The sequence below is a fragment of the Bufo gargarizans genome, unplaced genomic scaffold (genome assembly GCF_014858855.1).
Source record: "Bufo gargarizans isolate SCDJY-AF-19 unplaced genomic scaffold, ASM1485885v1 fragScaff_scaffold_293_pilon:::fragment_2:::debris, whole genome shotgun sequence".
NCBI classification, from domain to species: domain Eukaryota; kingdom Metazoa; phylum Chordata; class Amphibia; order Anura; family Bufonidae; genus Bufo; species Bufo gargarizans.
The window spans coordinates 28439-53095 of NW_025334084.1; the positions used below are offsets into that span (position 1 = coordinate 28439).

The window sequence follows — 24657 nt, forward strand, 5'->3', positions numbered from 1 at the left end:
CCAAGTGTTGAAGTGGTGTCTGAGATCCCCAAGGGCCAAGCCAAGTAATTGTAAGTTTTCATGTGAAATATGTTTGTTATACACATATAACATACACTGTGCCACACAATATACAGTATACCGCTACACTGTGTAGTCTGTTCTATAAGCACCATTGTTTTGTGGCGGCGGACAGAAAATAATCTGGAAGTGCCCCTCCCGAGACCAGGCTCTGACTGCTAGGGGGGGGGGGGGGGTCTGCTGAGCTAACAGATGCCCCCTATGGCAGTAGCACCACCATAGCTTCCATATATGGCTAAAAAATTATTGCTTGGGGGGGGGGGGGGTGACACCATTTTCTACCGCACCGGGTGACACCAGCCCTAGCAACACCACTGGACTGCAGAGCTGTCATCCAACTGTTCAGGGCTGTGTGTCAGGTAGGAGGCTGAGTACAGAGAGGCTGGTGATTTTCAGTATCAATAGGAGTTTCAATAGGAGAGCGATTGTTTCAGCAGTAAAGAAAGACTTTGCATACAAAGACAGTTATGTGAGCGGTTTAGGATACATGAGGGGACATTAATAAAGTAATGCTGTGACACATAGGGCCATGAGAGGGGCCAGCATAATATGCTATATGTGTGTAATTCACACATATAGCATCTTATGCTGGCCCCCCTCATGGCCCTATGTGTCACAGCACAGATCCCCATAACAGTGCCAACCACAGATCCCCATAACAGTGCCATCCACAGATCCTTCATAACAGTGCCAACCACAGATCCTTCATGACAGTGCCATCCACAGAACCTTCATAACAGTGCCATCCACAGATCCTTCATAACAATGCCATCCACAGATCGCCCCCATAACAGCGCCATCTACAGATCGCCCATAACAGTGCCATCCACAGATCCTTCATAACAGTGGCATCCACGGATCCCCAATAATAGTGCCATCCACAGATCCTTCATAACAGTGCCATCGACAGATCCCCTCCATAACAGTGCCATCCACAGATCCCCTCCATAACAGTGCCATCCACAGATCCCCTCCATAACAGTGTCACCCACAGATCCCCTCCATATCAGTGTCACCCACAGATCCCATCCATAATAGTGTCATCCACAGATCCTCTCCATAACAGTGTCATCCACAGATCCCCTCCATAACAGTGTCATCCACAGATCCCCTCCATAACAGTGCCATCCACAGGTGCCCCATAACAGTGCCATCCACAGATGCCCTATAACAGTGCCATCCACAGATGCCCCATAACAGTGCCATCCACAGATGCCTCATAACAGTGCCATCCACAGATGCCCCATAACAGTGCCATCCACAGATGCCCCATAACAGTGCCATCCACAGATACCCTCCATAACAGTGTCATCCACAGATCCCCTCCATAACAGTGTAATCCACAGATCCCCTTGATAACAGTGTCATCCACAGATCCCCCATAACAGTGCCATCCACAGATCCCCCATAACAGTGCCATCCACAGATCCCCCATAACACTGCAAGTAGACCTCTAGCACAATTCCCTTAAAATATCACATCACATATCGTTATCGCATCCTGTTTGGGAAAAGCTGGTCTACTGTGATAATATAAACAATGGGGGGTTCTACAAAAGAGCTATTGTGGGGCAAAATTCATATTTGTGTTTACATACGTGTTTTAAAATGAATGCTTTCGCCTTTTATAAACTATATATAAAGTAAATAAGGACACAATGCTGTGGGGCTGGTATGCAACTTTTTCCAGGGCTGGTTTTTATCCCCAGTCCGGCCCTGGGATCCACATCCTCTGGTCGTAACAATATTTATTAATGATCTTGTAGAAGGCTTGCACAGTAAACATATCACAGAAGAGAAAAGTATACTGCTACAGATGGATCTGGATAGATTGGAGGCTTAGGCAGAGAAGTGGCAGATGAGGTTTAACACTGACAAATGTAAGGTTATGCACATGGGAAGGAATAATGCAAGTCACCAGTACATACTAAATGTTAAAACACTGGGTAACACTGACATGGAAAAAGACCTAGGAATTTTAGTGAACAGCAAACTAAGCTATAGAAACCAGCGTCAGGCAGCTGCTGCCAAGGCCAATATGATTATGGGTTGCATCAAAAGGAGCATAGATGCCTGTGATAAGAACATAGTCAGACCACACATGGAGTACTGTGTACAGTTCTGGGCTCCTGTGAACAAGGCAGACATAGCAGAGCTGGAGAGGGTTCAGAGAAGGGCAACTAAAGTAATAACTGGAATGGGTGGACTACAGTACCCAGAAAGATTATAAAAATTAGGGTTATTCACTTTAGAAAAAAAAACAACTCAAGGGAAATCTAATAACTATGTATAAATATATCAGGGGTCAGTACAGAGATCTCTCCCATTATCTATTTATTCCCAGGACGGTGACTGTGACAAGGGGACATCCTCTGCGTCTGGAGGAAAGAAGGTTTGTACACAAACATAGAAGAGGATTTTTTACGGTAAGAGCAGTGAGACTATGGAGCTCTCTGCCTGAGGAGGTGGTGATGGTGAGTACAATAAAGGAATTCAAGAGGGCCCTGGACGTATTTCTGGAGTGTAATAATATTGCAGGTTATAGCTACTAGAGAGGGGTCGTTGATCCAGGGAGTTATTCCGATTGCCTGATTGGAGTCGGGAAGGAATTTTTTCCCCTAAAATGGGGAAAATTGCTTCTACCACTTTTTTTTCTTCCTCTGGATCAACTTGCAGGATAACAGGCTGAATTGGATGGATAGATGTCTTTTTTCAGCCTTATAAACTATGTTACTATGTTACTAAGGGCTCGTGCACACAATCGTGTACTAGCCTGGCCCGTGCTGCAGACTGCAAATTGAATGGGGTCTGCGATCCGCATCCGACGGTCCGCACTGCAAAAAAAGAAGTGCATGCATTCCTTATTTGTGGTGCGGAGTCATGAACAGAAAACCACGGAAGCACTCTGTAGTGCTTCCGTGAGCTTCCGATCCGTGCCTCCGTTCTGCACCACACCGCATCGCCTGGATTGCGGACACATTAAAGCGAATGGGTCTGCATCCGTGATGCGGGGTGCACACGGCCGGTGGCCGAGTATTGCCGACCTGCTGTATGCGGGCCGCAATACAGCCACGGCCAGGCAACAGGCGTGTGCATGAGCCTTAATATTTTGGAAATAACATGAGATGTAGTTAGCAAGAAATAGACTTGGTCTGTGGAACAGTTAATAAGGACACAGATGTATCATTTCAGACCAGTTTTTTTTTTATGAATATTTTTTATACTGTTTCTGGGGTACACAACTTTTTGTGCTCCGAAGGCTAGACTATCAGATTGAACCAATCCAAATTTTTATAAAAAAACTTTAAACAGGTAATAACATCTGAGACATTGATGGCATATCCAGATTATAAGTCATACATGTCTGAGCCCAGTTCCACCTCCAGGACTCCTGTCTATAGGGAGAATGGGGTCCAGTTGCTTAACAATCTCCTTAAACTATAATGCCACCATGCATGGCCACCTCTGCAACTTATCTATTCCATTTTGGAATGCCACACAGGGGTCAGGAGACCCTCATTCTGCTGTTATATGGGGGTCTCACAGACGAATGGTGGAACTTACCTATCCCTGCCCTATGCTTTGTGCCTCTTTTCTTCTCACTGAATTGGAAAATACATGTAATTAGACACAGACAATCACAATGACCAGATGGTTGAGGGTTGCCCATAATAGTGTGGGTCGCAGAATATGCCACATTTTATTGAGGACTTCAGTTTAAAAAATACATAGGCACACCTGCAAAGTAGCCATGCTTGATGGTAAAATATCAATCTTGCATATGGCTACTCTGGAGGTGTGGCTACTCTGTATTGGAGGTGTGGCTGCCTCCTCAGTCATGCACTCCTGACCACCCTGTCTGCTCCACAGGCTGATTTTAATTAGTGTTAGTGCATAGTCAGGCCTGCTCCCCCTCATTCACTGAAGCCATGGCACCAGGAGTGGGACTCTCACTCCTTGGTAGCTGTTTGACGCCGGTGGTGTTGTGGAGTGGGCCTGCTGTGTAACCTGCACTCCCTGAAGTGCATGGTAGCCGTCATGGCACCTAACAGGTAGTATTCAATGCAGGAATGTGGAACCTACACTCCCTGAAGTGTATGGTAGCCGTCATGGCACCTAACAGGTAGTATTCAATGCAGGAATGTGGAACCTACACTCCCTGAAGTGTATGGTAGCCGTCATGGCACCTAACAGGTAGAATTTAGCGTAGGAACCCGTCTAACAGAGATCGCCTTGACGCTCGGCAGACGGGCTCAAATAATTTTGTACAAAACGATTTGCCAAGTATCTCGCACTTATAGTGTAGCACTTGTTATTATTATGCAATTTTGTACTTTATATTGCAGTTTATTGTCGCATTGCATGTTTCTGTCTTTTACTCTGGATGTATGCTGCTGCTCATTTTCACACCTACATTTGTGGTTGATCAAGAAGATGCTTGTGATTGGTTCACAGGTTTCAGATGCACGTAAGTAAAAACAAAAACCAAGAGAATTTCAGTTTATAGTATTTAGATACCAACTGTCATCTCTTGGTAAAGGAAGTTCGGTGGCTTTGTCTTTTTGTTCTTAGAAAATGAGAAATGATTTCAAGATGATGCAAATAATTTCTATTTCATTGTTGTATTCAGGTAAGCTTTGGAAGATTCATTTTCTGATAAAAGTGTAAATTATGTGTATGGTGACTCTCAAGTGTAGCATATTGCTATCATTTTGGTGTTAGTAATTTACTGTTGCTGTCTGCAAAGTTTTATTTTGATTCCTTGATATGAGTTTATAGAGTTTTAGATTTTTATATGCTTAAAATCATGTTAGAGTAAAAATGAGTTATATCGTTCTGATTACATATCCCTATATTTTACTATATGCTGTGATAAAACATTAAAGGGCATGTGACAGCAGATTTGTACCTGTATAACTGGCTGACCTGTTGCATGTGCGCTTGGCAGCTGAAGGCATCTGTGTTGGTCCAATGTCCATATGTGCCCGCATTGCAGAGAAAAATGAGGTTGCAATACATAGAAAAGGAGCCTCTAGGAGCAACAGGGGCGTTGCCATTACACCTAGTGGCTCTGCTATCTCTGCAAGTACCATGCCTTCTGCACTTTGACAGGGCCAGGTGTGGAGAGGGCGAGGCAGTTGCAGAGAGAGAGCTGAGCCTCTAGGTGTAATGGCAACGCTACTGTTGCTCCTAGAGGCTCATTTGGACATGCAGGTGCATCTCAATAAATCAGAATATCTTCAAGAAGTACATTTTTTTCAGAAATTCAATTCAAAGAGTGAAACCCACGTATTATAGATTCATTACACACAGAGTGATCTATTTCAGACACTTATTTGTTTTAATGTTGATGATTATGGCTTACAGCTAATGAAGACCCAAAAGTCAGTATCTCCGAAAATTAGAATATTATATCATAGAATTAAAAATGATTTTTAACACAGAAATGCTGATCTACTGAAAAATACAGTATGTACAGTATATGCACTCAATTCTTGGTTGGAGCTCCTTTTGCATAAATTACAGCATCACTGCAGCGTGGCATAGAGGCAATCAGCATGTGGCACTGCTCGGGTTTTATAGAAACCGTGGAAGAGCTCTAAAATTTCCTGGCTGATAGTTGCGCTGACTTTGGACTTGATATAACATAGTGGACCAACACCAGCAGATGACATACAGACGTGGACAAAATTGTTGGTACCCTTTGGTCAATGAAAGAAAAAGTCACAATGGTCACAGAAATAACTTTAATCTGACAAAAGTAATAATAAATTAAAATTCTATAAATGTTAACCAATGAAAGTCAGACATTGTTTTTCAACCATGCTTCAACAGAATTATGTAAAAAAATAAACTCATGAAACAGGCATGGACAAAAATGATGGTACCCCTAGAAAACACAGAACATAATGTGACCAAAGGGACATGTTAATTCAAGGTGTGTCCACTAATTAGCATCACAGGTGTCTACAACCTTGTAATCAGCCATTGGGCCTATATATATGGCTCCAGGTAATCACTGTGTTGTTTGGTGATATGGTGTGTACCACACTCGACATGGACCAGAGGAAGCAAAGGAAAGAGCTGTCTCAAGAGATCAGAAAGAAAATTATAGACAAGCATGTTAAAGGTAAAGGCTATAAGACCATCTCCAAGCAACTAGATGTTCCTGTGAGTACAGTTGCACATATTATTCATAAGTTTAAGATCCATGGGACTGTAGCCAACCTCCCTGGACGTGGCCGCAGGAGGAAAATTGATGACAAATCTAAGAGACGGATAATCCGAATGGTAACAAAAGAGCCTAGAAAGACTTCTAAAGAGATTCAAGGTGAACTTCATGCTCAAGGAACATCAGTGTCAGATCGCACCATCCGTCGTTGTTTGAGCCAAAGTGGACTACATGGGAGACGACCAAGGAGGACACCATTGTTGAAAACGAATCATAAAAAAGCAAGACTGGAATATGCCAAACTACATGTTGACAAGCCACAAAGCTTCTGGGAGAATGTCCTGTGGACAGATGAGACAAAAATCGAAGTTTTTGCCAAGGCACATCAGCTGTATGTTCACAGACGAAAAAATGAAGCATATCAAGAAAAGAACACTGTCCCTACTGTGAAACATGGAGGAGGCTCTGTTATGTTCTGGGGCTGCTTTGCTGCGTCTGGCACAGGGTGTCTTGAATCTGTGCAGGGTACAATGAAATCTCAAGACTATCAAGGAATTCTAGAGAGAAATGTACTAGCCAGTGTCAGAAAGCTTGGTCTCAGTCGCAGGTCATGGGTCTTGCAACAGGACAATGACCCAAAACACACCGCTAAAAACACCCAAGAATGGCTAAGAGGAAAAAATTGGACTATTCTAAAGTGGCCTTCTATGAGCCCTGACCTCAATCCTATTGAGCATCTTTGGAAGGAGCTGAAACATGCAGTCTGGAAAAGGCACCCTTCAAACCGGACACAACTGGAGCAGTTTGCTCATGAGGAGTGGGCCAAAATACCTGCTGAGAGGTGCAGATGTCTCATTGACAGTTACAGGAAGCGTTTGATTGCAGTGATTGCCTCAAAAGGTTGCGCAACAAAATATTAAGTTAGGGGTACCATCATTTTTGTCCATGCCTGTTTCATGAGTTTATTTTTTTACATAATTCTGTTGAAGCATGGTTGAAAAACAATGTCTGACTTTCATTGGTTAACATTTATAGAATTTTAATTTATTATTACTTTTGTCAGATTAAAGTTATTTCTGTGACCATTGTGACTTTTTCTTTCATTGACCAAAGGGTACCAACAATTTTGTCCACGTCTGTAGCTCCCCACACCATCACTGACTAGAAACTTTACACTGGGCCTCAAGCAATTTGGATTATGTGTCTCTCCACTCTTCCTCCAGACATTGTGACCTTGATTTCCCACTAAAATGCAAAATTTACTTCAATCTGAAAACAGGACTTTGGAACTTTTGACCAACAGTCCTGTTCTTTTTCTCCTTAGCCCAGGTAAGATTCTTCTGATGTTGTCTCTGGATCATGAGTGGCTTGACACAAAAAAATCCACAGTTGTAGCCCATGTCCTGGAAACATCTGTGTGTGGTGGCTCTCAAAGCACTGACGCCAGCCGCAGTCCACTTCTATGAATCTCCACCAAATTCTTGAATGGCCTTCTCTTGACAATCCTTTCATGGCTACAGTTATCCCTGCTCCTTTTGCACCTTTTTCTACCACACTTTTCTTTCCACTTAACTATCCATTATTATGCTTGGATAAAGCACTCTGTGAACAAGCAGTTTCTTTGGCAATGACATTTTGTGGCTTCCCCATGATTGTGTAAACTACTGAACCAGACTGAGGGACCATGTAAAGGCTTAGAAAACCTTTGCAGGTGTTTCAATTTGATTAGCATGTGAACTTTTTCACAATATCCTAATTTTCTGAGATATCGACTTTTGGGCTTTCATTAGTTGTAAGCCATAATCATCAACAATAAAAGAAATAAACACCTGAAATAGATCACTATGTGTGTAATGAATCTATATAATTTATAAGTTTCACATTTTTATTTGAATGAGTGAAATAAATTAATTATTTAAATAAAAATACATTTTTAATGATATTCTAATTTATTGAGATGCACCTATTAAAGGGGTATTCCCATCTTGCTACTTCATCCTCAATTGCTGCCAACTAGCTGTTCACTTCCTGGTTTCCTGCAGCTAAGGTTGGGCGGGCTTAGGCAGTTTGAGTGAAGGCCGACCATGCCTCCTTTTGACATCACACTGAGAACTCAGTCCTTGCGTGCTAGTTCATGTGAAGAGTATGACTCATCAGTCTGGCAGCCTGCAGTGTCTGTGAGACCCCTCCCCCTGCTGGGGAATCCTCAGAGAGCCATGTGAAGTGAGCTCAGTGTACAGTAACACCTGGCTGTTCTGCACAGTTTTACACACAAAATCTCTGTCTGATCTTTTACAAACCCATTCTGTGCATCAAAAACTATAATTCCACATTATACATTAGCTCAAAAGCTTGACCAACCCCCACCCACCAGCACTGATGCAGATTTGTTTCCATTACAGCTGTACTCCAGTTGTGTATAAACCTTACACTATGTATCTTTATATATGCATATACAGCTCAGCTACATGTGTCTTCTCCAGTCCCCTAACATCACTTTGGCTGAATGTCTTCCTATACAGCCCGGCTATATCTTTATTCTACTCCCCCACCAGCACTTTGTCAGAACAGCCGCATATTCAGCTCTGCTACACCTGTTTCACTCTTCCACCAGCATTGATGCTGACCTGCCACATATACAGCTCTGCTACATCTGTCTATTCCCTTCCCCATTAGAACTATGGCTGAACAGCAGCATATTCAGCTCTGCTACATTTATCAGCCCCCCATATGCCTCAAACAGCCCCCCATATGCCTCCATAAGCCCCCATATGCCTCCATCAGCCTCCATATGCCTCCATCAGCCCCCATGTGCCTCCATCAGCCCCCATGTGCCTCCATCAGCCCCCATGTGCCTCCATAAGCCCCCAAGTGCCTCCATAAGCCCCCATATGTCTCCAACAGCCCCCACATACCTCCATCAGCCCCCATATGCCTCCATAAGCCCCCAAGTGCCTCCATAAGCCCCCATGTATCTCCATAAGCCCCAAGTGCCTCCATCAGCCCCCAAGTGCCTCCATCAGCCCCCAAGTGCCTCCATCAGCCCCCATATGCCTCCATCAGCCCCATGTGCCTCCATCAGCCCAAGTGCCTCCATCAGCCCCCATATGCCTCCATCAGCCCAATGTGCCTCCATCAGCCCCATATGCCTCCATCAGCCCCATATGCCTCCATCAGCCCCCATATGCCTCCATCAGCTCCCCAAGTGCCTCCATCAGCCCCCCAAGTGCCTCCATCAGCCCCCCAAGTGCCTCCAACAGCCCCCCATATGCCTCCATTAGACCCCAAGTGCCTCCATCAGCCCCCAAATAGTTGGTGGAATTGGTGGTACATGTAAAAATAATACTCACCCCTTATGAAGAAGTCTCCCGTTCCTCCGATGGCTCTCCCGCGCTGTCCGGACTCGTCTCTTCCTTGCACGAACTGTTGGGGCGGCCGCGCATGTGCAGAACTATATTCTTTTGTGCTCTTTTAGACGCGGCTCAAAAGAATATGGATCCGCGCATGCGCAGCCAGCGACATGTGCGCTTACAGTGTGAGTGAGAGGCCGGCCGCAGCATCGCAAGGGAAACCAACGCGCAAGCGCGGCCCGTATCCATGGGCAGCGAAGATCAACAATGGATAGTGACAATTTGATTTGAAAGATGTATTTCTGGAGCGTAATAATATTACAGGCTATAGCTACTAGAGAGGGGTCGTTGATCCAGGGAGTTATTCTGATTGCCTGATTGGAGTCGGGAAGGAATTTTGGCTTCTACCTCACAGGTTTTTTTTTGCATTCCTCTGGATCAACTTGCAGGATGACAGGCCGAACCGGATGGACAAATGTCTTTTTTCGGCCTTATGTACTATGTTACTATATATATTTAGAAAAAAGTTCAATGGGGGATAAATTTTTTAATGAAATACGATTAAAAAGATTGGAATACCCCTTTAAGTAGTGAATTTGAAGTAATTTTAGACATTGTATAAAAGTGGGCCTTATGCAAATCATCAGATATGAATGTTAATTCCCTGGCACCCAGTTGCATGTAGACTAAAGTTTTCCGGTTTGCATCAACATCCTTTAAAATCATTTATAACGGTAGCTGTAATTTATTGTATTTTTACATTAAAGGTGTAGGATTTTTCAACTCATTATGGCATCTTAAATTTTGTTAATTGTTTTTGTTTTCCTTAGGTCTTCTTGGAATATTAGAAATCTCATATGTAGGAGGTTCAACAACAACCATGGATGCTTATACAAGTACAATGTCGCCTCCCATCACTGAAACTATGAAGCAAAGTAAGATTAAGTAATAGCTAATTAAATTGACTTCACGTTGTTCAATTACTACTATGAGTTAAGAATTTCTAGATACTGCACAATGCAGTTACAGTGAATAAACTGTTCCATGATTTCCAACATCTGTACAATAACTAAATGTATGCTTCTCCTTCCTTATAGAAAAATGAAAAGTGCTTATGGCTCATGCACTTAAGAGCAGATCAAGACTTTTAATGTCAGTTGAGTTGGAATGTGGCTCACACATAGGATAACACTGCTAAATGTACTGTACATAACTTTTACTGCCAAGATCAAACCATTTCCCTTAGTACACAAATATTCACAAAGCATATCCCAAATAATAGTGCTATATATTGACCGCATATCATAGTCCCCAAATAGAACAATGTAAAACCCCACTAAATGCTGTTGTACATTGCCTAAATAATGTTACATAATGCCCATATAACAGTACACGCTATGTTAATGTCCATATAATTGCACCAACCAGTTAATAAACCTGCTTATCGATCAGTGCCCATGGAATATTTCAAACCACAATGCACAGGTAATACTGCCAGCCATAATGTCCATATAAAAGTGATGTTAGTGATAATATATAAGTTCTAGAAACAGTTTCCAATAATTCTCATATAATAATAAACGTCTTGGCACACATATAATAGTACCTACCACCATAGTATTTAAATAAACTGCTGATAATTTTTTTTTTCAGATTTCAACCTGTGTGGGAGAGTCAGTGCTCCTCTAATTTTGACTGGACTTTAAGACTTTTTATGTTTTGTTTTTTTATACATGTTAGGTCACAAAGTAGCCACTACTATAACACAGCCTGTGACAACGCTTAGCGACCAATCTTCTGATACCAGTAAGTAAATTCTTTAGAATTTCATTATCTGTTAAAGTGCATAACACATAGGGAGAGATTTATCAAAAGTGGGGCAAAGGAAAACATTCATTTTCCAAAGAAGCTTTGAAATGTGAAAGGTGGAATCTAATTGATTGCTATGGGCAACTAAGCCAGTTTTCCTTTGCATCAGTTTTGATAAATACCTCCATAGTGTTTGGAGAACTGTGCGACCTTTTAAAAACCTTGCATTAAGGGCAGGTTCACACATGAAGTTTTTGTGTTGTATTTTTCCACAATGTTTTTCTCAAAAAGGTAACTTGCTGCAATTTTGATGGCATCTTTCTAGCAACAGACCTCAATAATAGCAAAATGCACCAAAAAGCATAATAGCGGCATGGCACTGGTTGTATTTTTACAATGCATTTTTTCAGCGCTTTTTGAAAGCTTAATGACATACTGAGGTGGGACCTGGACAAAGAGGCGATGTACAGTATACTGCAAAATGGTAGCCGACTACTCACACCCCTTATGCACCAAAAGGTCTACTTTTTGGCTCTTTGGGCAGTTCTTCTCAACCCCTAGAAGGAACTTTCTGGAATTTTTATATTGTTGGCTTATCCTCAGGATTGACCATAAGTTTCAGATCTGTGGGGATCTAACAACCTGCACCAACACTGATCAACTGTTCAGTAGTAGTTCTGGTGCCAGAAAAAGGTTCTGGAACTACATAGCTCTGTCTATTAGTGTTGAGTGTGAATATTCGAATAGCTAATTTTTATTGCGAATATCGCCACTTGCGAATATTTAGAATATAGTGCTATATGTTCGTTATATTGAATATTCAGCATTTTTTTTCCATCTGAACACATGATTCCTCTCTGGTTCTTGCTTGTGGGCCAATGAGAAGGAAGCAATGTCAAGTTCACAACAATACTTAGTGCACCAATCAGTAATCTGTAGTCAGACCTGCTAAAATGTGAAGAAAATATTCTAATCACTGCCGATTAGCGCAATCACTAATATATTGGAGCACTTGACTGTATCTACATATAAAGCTATTGTAATGTTCTGCCCTGCCAACCATTTTCTCCAGTCTCAGGAGAAACCCACGCCTGTATTTCACGTTATGAATTCACATTACGCGATTTTTACATCACTGATTTTTTGCATTCAATAAAATAATCTTGAATTCGCGAATATATGATGAATATTCTACAAAATATTTGTAAAATATTGCAAATTCGAATATAGCCCCTGTCGCTCATCACTACTGTCTATTACGTAGCGGAGCTGATTACTGCAGTTGCACTCCCACTGAAGTAAGTGGATGCAGTGTTGCAGTAACCAGTTCCATACACTACACAATGGATGAAGCTGTGTAGTTCATGCTGGAGCTACCCCTAGATGGCTGATGAATGGGTTACTGGAAGTCTGACTCTCACAGATCTGATATTGATGATGATTCCTCATTATAAAAATCCTAGAAAGAACATGGCCTATTTTGGGCCTTCTGACACAGCAAAGTATTATGCCTGTCAGTGTGGCAAAGACAGGCAGCCTGTTAGGCTTTGCCTTAGACTGGGCTTAATATGTTACCAAATATAGCAGGTCTGAGGATGTTTAATAGGCAGCAAGGGTGTAATGCCAGTGAGCTTGAGGACACCCCTCCCTCCATAAAACAACATAGGTGCCATGGTTTCAATCAATGGTATAGAGCACTCTGGGACACTTCCTTGCCTCCTGCTATGCTCTTTTATTGTGTTAATGTTCCATTCTCTGAGCATGGTAATTGATAGCCTATACTCTGCTAGAAAATATATATATTGTGACACAGCGAGGGTTTTTTTCTGGGAAGGCAGGTATTTTCCTCCCAACATGTGCGGCTGGGCTGGTTTCCAACCAGATGAGATCAAATACCGGACCAGAGTTTAAGTGCCGGTCCGGATTTTGGCAGCACCTGGCTGTCCTTAAATAGGCAGCTGGGCTCCGCAGCTAAGTCTCTGTGTTGGGATCTGAATTTTTGTGCCGGACTAGAGGGCTGAGAGCTGCACGCTGGGGAAACAGCCCCTTGAAGCCTGATTAGGACTACTGGAGGCAGAACTGCCAACAAGGTTACTTATGCAATATGAACTTTCCATTTGTATTTTGCCTCTGTACTGTGTCCGCTTACCCTATCTACCAGAGCGAAACCCCACTATATATATATATATATATATATATATATGTTAGGATTGGTTGGAAAAGTGGATGCTGGAATATGATTGGTTGCTAGGGGCTTCTTGTTGGAAAAGTCTTTACTCATGGAAGTTGCAGTGATTTTGGGAAAAAATATCAAAGCTTTGATGACTTTGAAGACTGAAAGACATTGCATTTAATAGGCAGAAGGAACAACAGGACATTATGTATTAAAACTGTGGAAGTTTAATATCAAAGTTCAGCATACAGGTATATATCCAAGAGCAAAAACATGAGCCACTATACAGTTTTCACATGCTCTGCTTCACTTTAAAGATGTTTCCTGAAACATGGCAGGTAATGTAAAAACCTAGTGTACTGCCCTAGAGCAGGGAGTAATTTGACATTTGGAAATTTGTGGACATTTGCCTATATCCCCTATGCAAAGTTAAAACTTCTTATTTTTATTTCTCTTGAAAGGGTTGACTGTTTAATATTGTGTACCTGCATTTTATATGTTGTGATATATATCCTGTTCATTATCACTGAATTTACATGGCTCTACGTGGAAAGAGTTAATGAATACTGAGAGACTGTTAGGTCTTTGATTGAGAAGCTGATATTTTCCACAGCTGCCATAGGGTTTAAAGAGGACCATGTTTTGGAGGGAAAAACCCAGACTTGTTTACGCCATGTTTTCGAGGGAAAAACACAGGCTGGATTGCAGGGTGGTCATAGCGCTTGGATGCGAGCAGTGCATAATGTGATAGAAACATGAATCAAGCCAGCAAAGGCGGCAATATGGACAATCACAATACATTAAGTGCCTTGTATTAACTCTAACTTTATCTACATGATAAATGATGTGCTGAAGTGATAAAACGTCTTCTATGTCTATGATATGGAGCAACGGATTAAGGGGGTTTTATATTGATGACAAATCTTCAGGATACTCACCCAGCACCCTACCTATCCTGAGGATTCATCATCAATATAAAACCCCTGCACAACCCCTATAAGAACTCCTCTTTAAATCAGAAGTCTGCCTAATAAGATATGTGATGCCTTTTGATGCTTTTATTTTTCTAACAGCAAATCTATATTTTCATTTCATTTAGCAGGTTTAGAAGGACCGACAGGAAGTACCAACCAACATTTAGCCACTGTCAAAAATAGAAATGGAAATAAACTCTCAGAGAATTCACCTACTAATGGTAAATTTATAGCAAATGAAACTATATTTAACAGCTACAATAACTCATTATACAGTGGGATGCGAAAGTTTGGGCAACCTTGTTAATCATCATGATTTTCCTGTATAAATTGTTGGTTGTTACAATAAAAAATGTCAGTTAAATATATTATATAGGAGACACACACAGTGATATTTGAGAAGTGAAATTAAGTTTATTGGATTTACTGAAAGTGTACTATAATTGTTTAAACAAAATTAGGCAGGTGCATACATTTGGGCACCACAAAAAACTAATGAAATCAATATTTAGTAGATCCTCCTTTTGCAGAAATTACAGTCTCTAAACGCTTCCTGTCAGTTCCAATGAGAGTCTGGATTCTGGTTGAAGGTATTTTGGACCATTCCTCTTTACAAAACATCTTTAGTTCATTCAGGTTTGATGGCTTCTGAGCATGGACAGCTCTCTTTAAGTCACACCACAGATTTTCAATTATATTTAGGTCTGGGGACTGAGATGTCCATTCCAGAATGTTGTACTTGTTCCTCTGCATAAATGCCTTAGTGGATTTTGAGCAGTGTTTAGGGTCGTTGTCTTGTTGAAAGATCCAGCCCCTGCACAGCTTCAGCTTTGTCACTCATTCCTGGACATTGGTCTCCAGCATCTGCTGATACTGAGTGGAATCCATGCGTTCCTCAACTTTGACAAGATTCCCAGTCCCTGCACTGGCCACACAGCCCCACAGCATGATGGGACCACCACCATATTTTACTGTAGGTAGCAGGTGTTTTTCTTGGAATGCTGTGTTCTTTTTCCTCCATGCATAACGCCCCTTGTTATGGCCAAATTACTCAATTTTAGTTTCATCAGTCCACAGCACCTTATTCCAAAATAAAGCTGGATTGTCCAAATGAGCTTTAGCCCACATCAAGCTGCACTTTTTGTGCTGTGGGCGGAGAAAAGGCTTCCTCTGCATCACTCTCGCATACAGCATGTCCTTGTGTAAAGTGCGCCGAATGGTTGAACGATGCACAGTGACTCCATTTGGAGCAAGATGATGTTGTAGGTCTTTGGTGCTGGTCTGTGGAATGACTCTGACTGTTCTCACCATTCATCGCTTCTGTCTATCCGAGATTTTTCTTGGTCTGCCACTTTGAGACTTAACTTGAACTGAGCCTGTGGTCTTCCATTTCCTCAATATGTTCCTAACTGTGGAAACAGACAGCTGCAATCTCTGAGACAGCTTTCTGTATCCTTCCCCTAAACCATGATGGTGAACAATCTTTGTCTTCAGGTCATTTGAGAGTTGTTTTGAGACCCCCATGTTGCTACTCTTCAGAGAAAATTAAAAGAGGAGGGAAACTTACAATTGACCCCCTTAAATACTCTTTCTCATAATTGGATTCACCTGTGTATCTAGGTCAGGGGTCACTGAGCTTACAAAAACACAGAAATATAGTGGCAAATCTGGGGGAGCTGCTCAACCCCTAACACTGTAGCGTGTTTTTCATTGGGGGAGCAGCCCCACCGCATGTGGACCGCAGCAAACGACTATCCCCAGCAAAAAATATTTTGCATACGGTGGAGGATGTCGGCGCGGTCCACATGCACCACAAAGGCATCCTACACAAAACGGAGCATTGTGCGGATGAAAATATAATCATAAATCACAGAAAAAATGCACCACACGGATATGCCACTGACTATACTGGCTAGTCATAAATGCAGATATTAAAAGCTGAGACTTTTGCCAATATATTCCTGTCAGGAAGATATCGGAGCCCCAAGCACCACGTCACGGTTCTCAGCATGGCAAGGGGTCCTACCACTACGCTACCTATGGTGTGAACAAGGTCTGAAGGTGATGTAATCCAGCTCACAGCCAGGCTTCCACACAACCGCCTAGCAGGACAACTAGTGCAATGTGAACAAAGCCAGACTGTAAGCCACACCCATATCAGACCATGTAATGGAGGCTACCAGGTGCAAAGAGTGTTTGAATGCCAGGTGAAGGCACATACACTACATATAAAACAAGACAAAAACACAGAAATATAGTGGCAAATCTGGGGGAGCTGCTCAACCCCTAACACTGTAGCGTGTTTTTCATTGGGGGAGCAGCCCCACCGCATGTGGACCGCAGCAAACGACTATCCCCAGCAAAAAATATTTTGCATACGGTGGAGGATGTCGGCGCGGTCCACATGCACCACAAAGGCATCCTACACAAAACGGAGCATTGTGCGGATGAAAATATAATCATAAATCACAGAAAAAATGCACCACACGGATATGCCACTGACTATACTGGCTAGTCATAAATGCAGATATTAAAAGCTGAGACTTTTGCCAATATATTCCTGTCAGGAAGATATCGGAGCCCCAAGCACCACGTCACGGTTCTCAGCATGGCAAGGGGTCCTACCACTACGCTACCTATGGTGTGAACAAGGTCTGAAGGTGATGTAATCCAGCTCACAGCCAGGCTTCCACACAACCGCCTAGCAGGACAACTAGTGCAATGTGAACAAAGCCAGACTGTAAGCCACACCCATATCAGACCATGTAATGGAGGCTACCAGGTGCAAAGAGTGTTTGAATGCCAGGTGAAGGCACATACACTACATATAAAACAAGACAAAAACACAGAAATATAGTGGCAAATCTGGGGGAGCTGCTCAACCCCTAACACTGTAGCGTGTTTTTCATTGGGGGAGCAGCCCCACCGCATGTGGACCGCAGCAAACGACTATCCCCAGCAAAAAATATTTTGCATACGGTGGAGGATGTCGGCGCGGTCCACATGCACCACAAAGGCATCCTACACAAAACGGAGCATTGTGCGGATGAAAATATAATCATAAATCACAGAAAAAATGCACCACACGGATATGCCACTGACTATACTGGCTAGTCATAAATGCAGATATTAAAAGCTGAGACTTTTGCCAATATATTCCTGTCAGGAAGATATCGGAGCCCCAAGCACCACGTCACGGTTCTCAGCATGGCAAGGGGTCCTACCACTACGCTACCTATGGTGTGAACAAGGTGTGAACAAGGTCTGTGATTTATGATTATATTTTCATCCGCACAATGCTCCGTTTTGTGTAGGATGCCTTTGTGGTGCATGTGGACCGCGCCGACATCCTCCACCGTATGCAAAATATTTTTTGCTGGGGATAGTCGTTTGCTGCGGTCCACATGCGGTGGGGCTGCTCCCCCAATGAAAAACACGCTACAGTGTTAGGGGTTGAGCAGCTCCCCCAGATTTGCCACTATATTTCTGTGTTTTTGTCTTGTTTTATATGTAGTGTATGTGCCTTCACCTGGCATTCAAACACTCTTTGCACCTGGTAGCCTCCATTACATGGTCTGATATGGGTGTGGCTTACAGTCTGGCTTTGTTCACATTGCACTAGTTGTCCTGCTAGGCGGTTGTGTGGAAGCTTGGCTGTGAGCTGGATTACATCACCTTCAGACCTTGTTCACACCATAGGTAGCGTAGTGGTAGGACCCCTTGCCATGCTGAGAACCGTGACGTGGTGCTTGGGGCTCCGATATCTTCCTGACAGGAATATATTGGCAAAAGTCTCAGCTTTTAATATCTGCATTTATGACTAGCCAGTATAGTCAGTGGCATATCCGTGTGGTGCATTTTTTCTGTGATTTATGATTATATTTTCATCCGCACAATGCTCCGTTTTGTGTAGGATGCCTTTGTGGTGCATGTGGACCGCGCCGACATCCTCCACCGTATGCAAAATATTTTTTGCTGGGGATAGTCGTTTGCTGCGGTCCACATGCGGTGGGGCTGCTCCCCCAATGAAAAACACGCTACAGTGTTAGGGGTTGAGCAGCTCCCCCAGATTTGCCACTATATTTCTGTGTTTTTGTCTTGTTTTATATGTAGTGTATGTGCCTTACCTGGCATTCAAACACTCTCCTTTGCACCTGGTAGCCTCCATCACATGGTCTGATATGGGTGTGGCTTACAGTCTGGCTTTGTTCACATTGCACTAGTTGTCCTGCTAGGCGGTTGTGTGGAAGCCTGGCTGTGAGCTGGATTACATCACCCTTCAGACCTTGTTCACACCATAGGTAGCGTAGTGGTAGGACCCCTTGCCATGCTGAGAACCGTGACGTGGTGCTTGGGGCTCCGATATCTTCCTGACAGGAATATATTGGCAAAAGTCTCAGCTTTTAATATCTGCATTTATGACTAGCCAGTATAGTCAGTGGCATATCCGTGTGGTGCATTTTTTCTGTGATTTATGTCACTGAGCTTACCAAGCCAATTTGAGTTCCAATAATTAGTTCTAAAGGTTTTGGAATCAATAAAAGGACAACAGTGCCCAAATTTATGCACCTGCCTAATTTTGTTTAAACAATTATAGCACACTTTCTGTAAACCCAATAAACTTCATTTCACTTCTCAAATATCACTGTACGTGTCTCCTATATGATATACTTAACTGACATTTTTTATCGTGACAACCAACGATTTATACAGGAAAATCATGACGATTAACACGGTTGCCCAAACTTTCGCATCCCACTGTATAAGAGAAACTCAACAATAGATTACTGAACCAGCATCAAAGCAGAGAAATGCAAGATTAAAGTGGATCTCATGTGGAGATCTTTTCCACTGCTGCTCTGCTCAGAGGTTGTAATGCTCCGTTTCATGTGGCAGTCCAAATTGGTAGAGAGTAAGGAACATATAAAACTTTCCTATACTTTTCTATGACTTTACAATGCTATCAGGACTGCATACAGGTCTGTTCTGTGATAAATGGTAATAAAACAGGCATGACGCAATATATCAAATTCATGCTTATGAATCAGCTGGAGTCACAAGAATAATGCAACTAGCCTTCATTTCCTCCTGGCTCCTGGATGATAGATATCTTAGATCTATGTGCAGCATTTTATAATGTAAGGAACTGAACAGTCTAATACAAAACTTCGCTGCAAAGAGTTAGTATAACCTCTCTACATGCTTAATATAAACCCTGCTCATTCTAAGCTTAGGAGTCCAGAAGTTGTTCCTACTCTGTGTTTGAGAGTAATCTCTGGAGGACTGTGCCTAAAGTTAAAGCTGTCACTGAGTTGGAACACCCACTGGGCTCCTTGGGTCCCATAAAACTATATATCAATCTGCTTAGCTCCTCCTGCTCTATAACACGCTGCCCACAGATTGCATTGCATTCCTTTTAATAAGAGAAGGCATAAAAGTTATCTTTCTGTATTCTCAAAAACAATCCATTTTCCTACAGAGGCTACATATTATTAAAAAAAGTGTATTTAAAATTTGCATGACACAGATGCTAACACTGTATTCCAATGGAGCCATGCTTAAAAGTGATAGTGGTTCAAAGATATTATTTTATGCAGTCTGCATAGAAAGATGGGGAGAATCGTACATATTGGCCTAAGTAGTGCTATGGAACCTCACAAGGACAGAGGGGTAGCTTGGAGCTCCCAGTGCAAAATCTGTAGCAAAGCACCCACCCACCTACCATGTACTGTTTATTATACTGGTGACTTTTACGGCAGAGGGGCTTTTGGTCCACCTCAGGTCCTAGGAGAAACTTTACTGCTACACACTCTATACCTTTGCCACCGCACATGGCATTAAGGAGATTGGGCATTTAAACTGGGAAGTGTTCACTTGAGTGTGTACAAGGCTTTAATGAAAAATTTATATTCACCTGTAAAATGACACTATCTTGTGTAACCAGTTCCTTGTTTATTTCTATTATTTGTAGAACATAGTGGACCTTCTTCTTCAAACACAACTGGTAAGTCTTATCTGCAACGAATAATTGTCTACAAAATATAATGCAATAGACTGAGGACTACTGTAGCCATTTCATCTGCAGGGCTTATTAAACAATATTATCTACTGTTGGCTACTGGAAACTAAAATAGTATCAATTTGCATTTCAGTTATGAGTTAGCTTTTAGGACTGACTTGAGCGAAGCAGCTGTCAGAGTTAGTTCACCTTAGAATAAATTAAACCCAAATCAAAATGGACCCAATTGCCCTGAAAATGTATGTATAACACTTGGAGGTGGAGGAGGGGGGAGGGGGGGTCTCCTGAGACTTTATCCAACCCCTTTCAAGACCTTTAACACCAAAATAGCTTTAGTAATGTCAAAGTGACAACAAAATATATAGTTATTGGTCAATGAATGGTAGCTGGTGGTAACAAACACCATTGTCATCTGCCAATTGTAAAAAAAAAAACAGTTTAACTGTTTAATACTGTGTACCTGCATTTTATATGTTGTGATATATATCCTGTTCATTATCACTGTATTTACATGGCTCTGTGGAAAGGGTTAATTAATACTGAGAGAATGTTAGGGCTTTGATTGAGAAGCTGGTATTTTTCCACAGCTGCCATAGGGTTTAAAGAAGACCATGTTTTGGAGGGAAAAACCCAGACTTGTTTACGCCATGTTTTCGAGGGAAAAACACAGGCTGGATTGCAGGGTGGTCATAGCGCTTGGATACGAGCAGTGCATAATGTGATAGAAACATGAATCAAGCCAGCAAAGGCGGCAATATGGACAATCACAATACATTAAGTGCCTTGTATTAACTTTATCTACATGATAAATGATGTGCTGAAGTGAGAAAACGTCTTCTATGTCTATGATATGGAGCAACGGATTAAAGGGGTTTTATATTGATGACAAATCATCAGGATACTCACCCAGCACCCTACCTATCGTGAGGATTCATCATCAATATAAAACCCCTGCACAACCCCTATAAGAACTCCTCTTTAAATCAGAAGTCTGCCTAATAAGATATGTGATGCCTTTTGATGCTTTTATTTTTCTAACAGCAAATCTATATTTTCATTTCATTTAGCAGGTTTGGAAGGTCTGACAGGAACTACCAACCAACATTTAGCCACTGTCAAAAATACTAATGGAAATAAACTCTCAGAGAATTCACCTACTAATGGTAAATTTATAGCAAATGAAACTATATTCAACAGCTACAATAACTCATTATATAAGAGAAACTCAACAATAGATTACTGAACCAGCATCAAAGTGGAGAAATGCAAGATTAAAGTGGATCTGAGCTGCTCTGCTCAGAGGTTGTAATGCTCTGTTTCATGTGGCAGTCCAAATTGGTCGAGAGTAAAGAACATACAAAACTTTCCTATACTTTTCTATGACTTTACAATGCTATCAGGACTGCATACAGGTCTGTTCTGTGATAAATGGTAATAAAACAGGCATGACGCAATATATCAAATTCATGCTTATGAATCAGCTGGAGTCACAAGAATAATGCAACTAGCCTTCATTTCCTCCTGGCTCCTGAATGATAGATATCTTAGATCTATGTGCAGCATTTTATGATGTAAGGAACTGAACAGTCTAATACAAAACTTTGCTGCAAAGAGTTAGTATAACCTCTCTGCATGTTTAATATAAACCCTGCTCATTCTAAGCTTAGGAGTCCAGAAGTTGTTCCTACTCTGTGATTGAGAGTAATCTCTGGAGGACTGTGCCTAAAGTTAAAGCAGTCACTGAGTTGGAACACCCACTGGGCTCCTTGGGTCCCATAAAACTATATATCAATCTGCTTAGCTCCTCCTGCTCTATAACACGCTGCCCACAGATTGCATTGCATTCCTTTTAATAAGAGAAGGCATAAAAGTTATCTTTCTGTATTCTCAAAAACAATCCATTTTCCTACAGACGCTACATATTATTAAAAAAAAGTGCATTTAAAATTTGCATGACACAGATGCTAACACTGTATTTCAATGGAGCCATGCTTAAAAGTAATAGTGGTTCAAAGATATTATTTTACGCAGTCTGCATAGAAAGATGGGGAGAATCGTACATATTGGCTATGTAGTGCTATGGAACCTCACAAGGACAGAGGGGTAGCTTGAAGCTTCCAGTGCAAAATCTGTTGCAAAGCACCCACCCACCTACCATGTACTGTTTATTATACTGGTGACTTTTACGGCAGAGGGGCTTTTGGTCCAACACAGGTCCCAGGAGAAACTTTACTGCTACACACTCTATACCTTTGCCACCGCACATGGCATTAAGGAGATTGGGCATTTAAACTGGGAAGTGTTCACTTGAGTGTGAATAAGTCTTTATTGAAAAATGTATATTTACCTGTAAAATGACACTATATTGTGTAACCAGTTCCTTGTTTATTTCTATTATTTGTAGAACATAGTGGACCTTCTTCTTCAAACACCACTGGTAAGTCTTACCTGCAACGAATAATTGTCTACAAAATATAATGCAATAGACTGAGGTCTACTGTAGTAATTTTATCCGCAGGGCTTATTAAACAATAATATCTACTGTTGGCTACTGGAAACTAAGATAGTATCAATTTGCATTTTAGTTATGAGTTAGCTTTTAGGACTGACTTGAGCGAAGCAGCTGTCAGATTCAGTTCACCTTAGAATAAATGAAACCCAAATCAAAATGGACCCAATTGCCCTGAAAATTCATGTATAACACTTTGGAGAAGGGAAGGGGGGTCCTCTGAGACTTTATCCAACCCCTTTCAAGACCTTTAACACCAAGATAGCTTTAGTAATGTCAAAGTGACAGCAAAATATATAATTATTGGTCAATGAATGGTAGCTGGTGGTAACAAACACCATTGTAAAATGGCAGATGACATTTTGAGCGAGTCATCTAATATATAAAGCTGAGTATATAAAGCTGAGTGTATGTGTGTGTGTATGTCCACTAAAGAAATCCGTACCATCACATTTACAATCACGAAATTTGTCAGACAGGTACATCAGGTGTCCGGGAATGTTTTAGGCCAGGTCTCAGCTCTCTGGGATGTACCGCTCCTGAGATATATATTTTTTTAAATGCATTAGCCAATAGAAGCTCGTAGGTCCTCCAGCCTCCACATACACAGTTTTACTCCAGGTTTCTATAACAATCCAGCCATTTTTTTTCACTGCTGTAGGAGAGCTTTAAAGGAAATCTGTCACAAGGTCAATTGCTACTGAAGTAACTCCATGGCCTAATAGCAATTAGTACCTTATTTCAAGATGTGCCTTTGTTCCAGCAATAGATGCTTTTATCCTCTGAAAATCCAGTTTATTTGGTATGCAAATGAGCCATTAAATAGAAAAATAGACCATAAGTGACCCTATTACGGAAGAAGGTAAGTACCCACACAAAAATTTGTGACAAAGTAACGGGCCAACTAATCAAATGACTCGGTACAAGCTCCCGAGTATATCCAGTAACTAAAGAAAAATGTAGCTCACACAGTACCATTTTAAAAATATATACATTTTTATTATGCCATGATAAAAAAATATTTATGCCATTAAAAAGGAGACGGAAAGTGACAGAAAGAAACCATCCTGGCGCTGCACTCATACCAAAAAGAGTAATAGACGTAGCTCGATAAAGTATAATTACAGCACGTATAAACAGTAATAAATAAGTTATTCATATGAGGAATGAGCCTCTGCGATAATAACCACAATACCTCAATGTTGAGGATGCTGGCAGATGAATATACAAATGCTGGGGTAAGTATTAAATAAATAAGAACCGGGTAAAAAAGTGACCCGGAACCAGCAAAGCCAGAAGAGAGACTCACCTAAGGCAGGTAGTGTGCAAAAATAACCAGCATGGCGCTACCCCGATGCACGTTTCGGCGTGCCTTCATCCGGGGGTAACGCCATCACTGTGAACCAAATATTTAAATACTGATACCACCAATCAGATACAAGTTTACACATAATAATAATTTTCATCACCTGCGTGTATATGGCCAACAGAGTTCTGGTCAAACCACGCACCGCTCTCCTCCTGGCCGGCGTGGTAACAGTATTTAAATATTTGGTTCACAGTGATGTCGTTACCCCTGGACGAAGGCATGC

General features: G+C 41.7%; 1 protein-coding gene across 3 annotated transcripts in view; it reads left to right on the forward strand.

Moving 5' to 3' along the window:
- Nucleotides 1-4574: 4574 nt before the first annotated feature.
- LOC122922376 overlaps nucleotides 4575-24657 on the forward strand; it is a 36849-nt gene continuing 16766 nt past the window's right edge. The window contains exons 1-7 of one of the 3 annotated variants that reach the window (XM_044272968.1): nucleotides 4575-4689; nucleotides 10412-10516; nucleotides 11322-11387; nucleotides 14663-14758; nucleotides 20509-20541; nucleotides 21624-21719; nucleotides 22961-22993. In XM_044272968.1, coding sequence (XP_044128903.1) covers nucleotides 4635-4689; nucleotides 10412-10516; nucleotides 11322-11387; nucleotides 14663-14758; nucleotides 20509-20541; nucleotides 21624-21719; nucleotides 22961-22993 — 484 coding nt within the window. In that variant the 5' untranslated portion in view covers nucleotides 4575-4634. The remainder of the gene's footprint in view (nucleotides 4690-10411; nucleotides 10517-11321; nucleotides 11388-14662; nucleotides 14759-20508; nucleotides 20542-21623; nucleotides 21720-22960; nucleotides 22994-24657) is intronic. The other 2 variants (XM_044272970.1, XM_044272969.1) reach the window with 2 other exon arrangements.